At 35.9% G+C, this 7,048-nt stretch overlaps 1 protein-coding gene across 2 annotated transcripts in view; it reads left to right on the top strand.

Moving 5' to 3' along the window:
* The window catches only part of LOC108275980 (peptidase inhibitor 16), a 7,436-nt gene extending 3,904 nt beyond the window's left edge, over positions 1–3,532 (top strand). For both annotated transcript variants that reach the window (XM_017487203.3, XM_017487204.3), the window contains 5 exons: positions 917–1,062; positions 1,159–1,234; positions 1,981–2,090; positions 2,621–2,712; positions 3,151–3,532. In XM_017487203.3, the coding sequence (XP_017342692.1) occupies positions 917–1,062; positions 1,159–1,234; positions 1,981–2,090; positions 2,621–2,712; positions 3,151–3,323 (597 nt within the window). In that variant the 3' untranslated portion in view covers positions 3,324–3,532. The remainder of the gene's footprint in view (positions 1–916; positions 1,063–1,158; positions 1,235–1,980; positions 2,091–2,620; positions 2,713–3,150) is intronic.
* Positions 3,533–7,048: the final 3,516 nt, after the last annotated feature.

Genomic DNA, 7,048 nt, shown 5'->3' with positions numbered 1-7,048 from the left:
TTTTTGGGGTGAGATTCAGTGCAGAAGCTTAGCGGAAAGATTCAGTTCTGCTTATTCAGCAATAGTTTGAGCAGAAACGTGCCAAGAGTCTGAGACGTGAAGGACATGTGAATTCCATATTTTACAGCTTGAAACCTAACACATGCTTCTAGCGAAAATTTTTATAAGTATACACATACAGGTACATCTCGATAACAACCTAGTAATGTTTTTCAACTTTACTACAGTTGAGTTTCATTAAATAAATATTTTATTCCCTTTTTAGTTTGTCATTTTCTTAGCATAAAATAAATAAAAACAGACAAACAAACAAACAAAAAGAAACAAATACATTAAGACAGACAAATGAACAAAAATACCCCAAATAAATAACGACAGACAAATGAACAAAAACAAATAAATAAAGACAGACAAATGAACAAAAACAATCAAATAAATAAAGACAGACAAATGAATGAACAACAAATAAAGACAAATGAACAAACAAAAAGGTAGACAAATAAACAAACAAATAAATAAAGAGAGACAAATGAACAAATAAACAAACCAATAAGTAAAGACAGACAAACAAACAAAAAATAAATAAATAAAGACAGACAAACAAACAAAAAAGAAACAAAAAAATAAAGACAGACAAATAAACAAATAAATAAATACTGTGTACATTTCCACCCACAAACAAAGCTAATGTGATTGTTATCTGTTTAAATTATAACATTCTTGCTCCAAACACTGAAATCAGAAAGGATTCAGTCTCCTTCACTTGTTCCTCATCCCCCCCACCCCCACAACACATTCACACAATTTCAAACAACGCTTATGTTTGTAGAGTTTTAGGAGAGCTCAGACACCTCGCTGGCTTCTTTAGCAGTTTTAATAAAGACACCTGCTTGAACCTTGTGTTGTGTTTGTGTAGCTTTGGGATAATGCGCTAAGTCAGGTGGCTGCGAATTACGCCGCTCATTGCAGATGGGACCACAACCCTAGAATCTTTGGCATACTCGGGGAAAACCTCTTCATGACGCTTGGACCCCTGATCATCAGCCAACCGTTGAATTTATGGTACGGATGAAGCTTTAATCATGACACGACACAGTCGAGCTAAAATAAAAACCAACGTTGCTCCAGTCCATGACTGTCTTTGTTCTCTGTCACCAGGTATAATGAGAATAGTGATTACTACTTTAACAACAGAGGCTGTGCTCAAGGGAAAATGTGTGGACACTACACTCAGGTGAGTGAGAAAGAGAAAAGAAGGTAATACCATCATGACAGATTTACTTCCATCATGATCGTTTTTAACATGGTTCATTTGCTTTCACGTGTAATTCACGTGACCCCCCCCACACACACACACACAAACAATTGATTTATTTTCACATATTAATGTCTCACATGCAGTGTATGTGTTTTTATTTTCACGTCATATTTTTCAGATAATTCATTTATAGCTTTTCTCATGATTCATTTATCACGTGATTAAAAAAAAAACATTCATTCATTTTCACGTGATCACATATGAAATATATAAGAAATAGTCCGTTTTAGATAGATTTGAAAGTTTTTAGTCGATTTTGTAGATCAGATATCCCTAGTGAACCTTTTTTTTGTTATTTTATAAATATAAAAAAAAAATTAAAATCTCAGCAGCAAGTCGTCACACCCTGGCATCTCACCTTCACATTTAAATCATATAAAAAAATCATAATAATAATAATAAGAAGAAGAAGAGGAAGAAGAAGAAGAAGATGAAGATGAATAAGGAATTACAATTTCAATATTTGTCACCCCCCCCCCCCCCCAAAAAGAAAGCACATTTCTATTGTTTTAGAGTATTACTAAATTCAGACATAATTTTTTTACATTTTAAAATTTGTTTAACAAACAAAATGACTGTATTCACCTTAAATACACACTTCTGCTGTTCTTTGATGCGGAACTATTAGAAATGAAAGAAAAAGCTGTGTGTGGTTGTTTCAGATGGTGTGGGCGAATACCACCTTCGTCGGCTGTGCTGCACAGTTTTGCGCTGATGTTCCTAACTTTAAAGTTCAAAATGCCACAATCCTGGTCTGCAACTATTACCCACCGTAAGTCTGGGCTTAATTCTCTTGCATGAATGTTCCCAGTTGGATTGTCATAACTTATCGGATTATCAAATGAGCGACAAATGAAAGAAAAAAAACAACATAAAGTGAGTTAGTAAGGTGTTGGGCCACCATGAGCCTCCAGAACATCCTGGCAGCAATTCAACACGTCTCTGAAACTGCTCTGTGTGTGGGGGCGGAGTCATCCCTGAAGAGCGCACGCCCATCTTGATAGAAATGTTTCATCATAGGATAAGGGTGATCAGTCAGAAGAACTATACATTGATTTTCACTGATGCTTCTCTCTAAGAGGACAAGAGAAGTTGAAGCAAAACGTTAGCAAAATAAATGCCCCCCTCATGCACAACAGCATAAATGAAATACCTTTCATTTTTTTACCATTCTGTATAAACATTAAGCGTGCTATAGAAGAAGAATACTTTTATTCACTACAATATTATTTTGCAATGTATTAACACACTAAAGGTACTCATTTCCATTAAAAACAAAACCCCATGTACTTTGTCTGACAGAGGTAATATAATGGGACGGTCACCATATCAGCAAGGACCGGCATGCGCCGCATGTCCAAGTGGGACAATAGGATGCCTGAACAATGCCTGTGGTAAGGTCACAATCTGTAAATCTTCTTTTACACCACATACACTGACGTTCTGTTCGTGACACTGATGTTGAAAACAACAGGCTCGTTCAAACCCAATTCCGTTTCTGTAGTAACAACACCATCCATCCGATGGATGGATAGTAACAACACGCACAGAGAATTGTACATAAACGGATTTAAAAATATGGTGACATTTTCTGTAAGGAGATGTTTATTTATCGTTTATGGAATGAGTCTCCAGTGTCAGGATTCTCCTGTCTAAGTTGTTACTATAGAAACGTTAACATATTTGAATGAGCTCATGATTGTTATATTAATGTAATACATAAACATGGCTTGGTGCATGAATGCTTCCATGTTTAGCATAACTCTAGTAATGTTAACATTTTTGCTTTAATGTTCATCGAAATCTTAAAATCCGTTGTATATTTCCTACAGATCGAGGTACCGGTATAACCTCAGGACTTTCAACGACCCTTATAGCGACTTTAAGTAACACAGTAAATCCAGGTAGCGGCACGAGCACAGGAAGTTCAGCAGGATTTACAAAACCCACTGCAGCTCCACTACTGCTCGCTGGTCTGACGGCCATTTATATTCGAATGACATGAACGTGATCTCAAATGCCAATGTCTGTCTCGTAGTAATAAGTCGAAATCATGTCAAGGTTACTGACGGCTGTATGTTATGTATGAAATGAAAGAAATAGAATATATTGAGTCCCTGAACCGCCGTATGCGTTGATTTAGATCAGTACAAACTCTCATGACAAATGTTGAATGTAGATGTATTAATGCATTTCATATATATATATATATATATATATATATATATATATATATATATATATATATATATATATATATATATATATATATATATATATATATATATTATAATCTCATATATATATATTATATAAAGGTACTCATTTCCATTAAAAACAAAACCCCATGTACTTTGTCTGACAGAGGTAATATAATATATAATATATAATATAACATATATATTATATATAATCTCATATTGGTAACACTGGGTATTTAACTTAAAGCTCTTTACATTATTGTTCAAAATGTTGCACACATACAATCACTATTATTATTTATTCTATGACTTCAAATTCTAATATATATATATATATATATATATATATATATATATATATATATATATATATATATATATATATATATATACATACAACATATTTATTTTATACACAGGATGTATTATATGTTAATTTAAATGAGGGAGAAATTAGTATTGTTTTACTTCTTGAAAAATAAATAAAAAAAGTAACTCTGACTGGAAATGTCAAGCTACCGCAAGTTAATTATGTTCATATGTTATTCTACTGCTTTGTAATTGATGATAGTATTTTTAGAACGATGTAAACTATTATCAGTCCGCACTCACCTTCCTCCTCCCCCTTGTCATTTCGTCTCATTACATGAAATAAAGGCTGGATTTATTGGGATGTACTATTTATGTACTGCACTGTAATAAACGTATAATTTTCACAGTGTGTTCACTGTGTGTTGTAAGGTGATTGAACTATTAGTAGACTGACAGGCACGCAAGTACATTTTGTCTTATTGGATATATTTCAAATATCCACACACCAGGACTGTGTAGATTTGTACCTAAATGCTGCATAATATATCTAATTATATAATGTACCTAAATGCTGCATAATTATATCGTGCTTGCTTTTCTGGTTCTTGACTTGTTTACTTTGTTTGTTGACCTCGATTTTCTGCCTTGCCTAGTTTAACCTGTTTGCCTAATCGTTTGACCCTTGCCTGCCTATGTACATTGATTTCTGTCTGATCCTTTGGACTTGTTATTTTATCAACCCACTTACGTGTCAACTCAGAGCTCAGAAAGTGCCACCTCTTGTGCTAGCATTTGGACATGTGACTTGAGAGTGTGGCTTTGGAGGGAACTTATATTTGTTTGCATTTGGATTTTAAAACAGCTTCTTACAACTTTTGCCAAAATCCTTGATTACACCTTTAACTGTACACACTATATATATATATATATATATATATATATGTATATATATATATATATATATATATATATATATATATATATATATATATATATATATATATATATACAGTGAGGGAAAGCAGTATTTGATCCCCTGCTGATTTTGTACGTTTGCCCACTGACAAAGAAACGATCAGTCTATAATTTTAATGGTAGATTTATTTGAACAGTGAGAGACAGAATAACAACAAGAAAATCCAGAAAAACGCATGTCAAAAATGTTATAAATTGATTCGCATTTTAATGAGGGAAATATGTATTTGACCCCTCTGCAAAACATGACTTAGTACTTGGTGGCAAAACCCTTGTTGGCAATCACAGAGGTCAGACGTTTCTTGTAGTTGGCCACCAGGTTTGCACACATCTCAGGAGGGATTTTGTCCCACTCCTCTTTGCAGATCTTCTCCAAATCATTAAGGTTTCGAGGCTGACGTTTGGCAACTCGAACCTTCAGCTCCCTCCACAGATTTTCTATGGGATTAAGGTCTGGAGACTGGCTAGGCCACTCCAGGACCTTAATGTGCTTCTTCTTGAGCCACTCCTTTGTTGCCTTGGCCGTGTGTTTTGGGTCATTGTCATGCTGGAATACCCATCCACGACCCATTTTCAATGCCCTGGCTGAGGGAAGGAGGTTCTCACCCAAGATTTGACGGTACATGGCCCTGTCCATCGTCCCTTTGATGCGGTGACGTTGTCCTGTCCCCTTAGCAGAAAAACACCCCCAAAGCATAATGTTTCCACCTCCATGTTTGACGGTGGGGATGGTGTTCCAGGGGTCATAGGCAGCATTCCGCCTCCTCCAAACACGGCGAGTTGAGTTGATGGCAAAGAGCTCCATTTTGGACTCATCTGACCACAACACTTTCACCCAGTTGTCCTCTGAATCATTCAGATGTTCATTGGCAGACTTCAGACGGGCATGTATATGTGCTTTCTTGAGCAGCGGACCTTGCGCGCGCTGCAGGATTTCAGTCCTTCACGGCGTAGTGTGTTACCAATTGTTTTCTTGGTGACTATGGTCCCAGCTGCCTTGAGATCATTGACAAGATCCTCCCGTGTAGTTCTGGGCTGATTCCTCACTGTTCTCATGATCAATGCAACTCCACGAGGTGAGATCTTGCATGGAGCCCCAGGCCGAGGGAGATCGACAGTTCTTTTGTGTTTCTTCCATTTGTGAACAATCGCACCAACTGTTGTCCCCTTCTCACCAAGCTGCTTGGCAATGGTCTTGTAGCCCATTCCAGACTTGTGTAGGTCTACAGTCTTGTCCCTGACATCCTTGGAGAGCTCTTTGGTCTTGGCCATGGTGGAGAGTTTGGAATCTGATTGATTGATTGCTTCTGTGGACAGGTGTCTTTTATACAGGTAACAAGCTGAGATTAGGAGCACTTTTAAGAGTGTGCTCCTAATCTCAGCTCGTTACCTGTATAAAAGACACCTGGGAGCCAGAAATCTTTCTGGTTGAGAGGGGGTCAAATACTTATTTCCCTCATTAAAATGCAAATCAATTTATAACATTTTTGACATGCGTTTTTCTGGATTTTCTTGTTGTTATTCTGTCTCTCACTGTTCAAATAAATCTACCATTAAAATTATAGACTGATCATTTCGTTGTCAGTGGGCAAACGTACAAAATCAGCAGGGGATCAAATACTGCTTTCCCTCACTGTATATATATATATATATATATATATATATATATATATATATATATATATATATATATATATATATATATATATACACACACATACATACACACACACATTAATGCTTATAATAAAAAGTATTAAAATGCTTAGAGCTCTTTGATTTACTGTGCTGAATCATAATAATAATAATAATAATAATAATAATAATAATAATAATAATAGTTCTGCTAAAAGAATGCGCCTTGGGCTGTTTCTCGTAGTGAGGAAATTAAGAAAGTAACTCGAGTAGAGTAAATGCCTGAGGATAAACAAGAGTGGATTGAATCTGACTGTGTACTTTGTTATCTTTTGCATTCCTTTTCTTATGAAATGGACAGACAGAAGGAAACAGGGCCAGGATGTTAGGACATACAATGCTAGCTAAAAAACTGACGTTTATGCTCCAGATGTAAGCTCGTGTTTGGTTTAATACATCCGATATGGAAGAAGTTTCATGGAGCAGATGTCAGTGACTAAACGCCTCTTACTGACAACAGCGAGGCAGCCAAGCGTACATGTGTGAGCTGGTTTGTGTATGTGTGTGGAGAAAATATGTAATTTGACCTGGTGAGGGTTGAGCAAGT

The sequence above is a fragment of the Ictalurus punctatus genome, chromosome 15 (genome assembly GCF_001660625.3).
Source record: "Ictalurus punctatus breed USDA103 chromosome 15, Coco_2.0, whole genome shotgun sequence".
Taxonomy (NCBI): Eukaryota; Metazoa; Chordata; class Actinopteri; order Siluriformes; family Ictaluridae; genus Ictalurus; species Ictalurus punctatus.
Note: the sequence above shows the minus strand (reverse complement) of the source record. Positions and strands in the feature narration are given on the sequence as shown.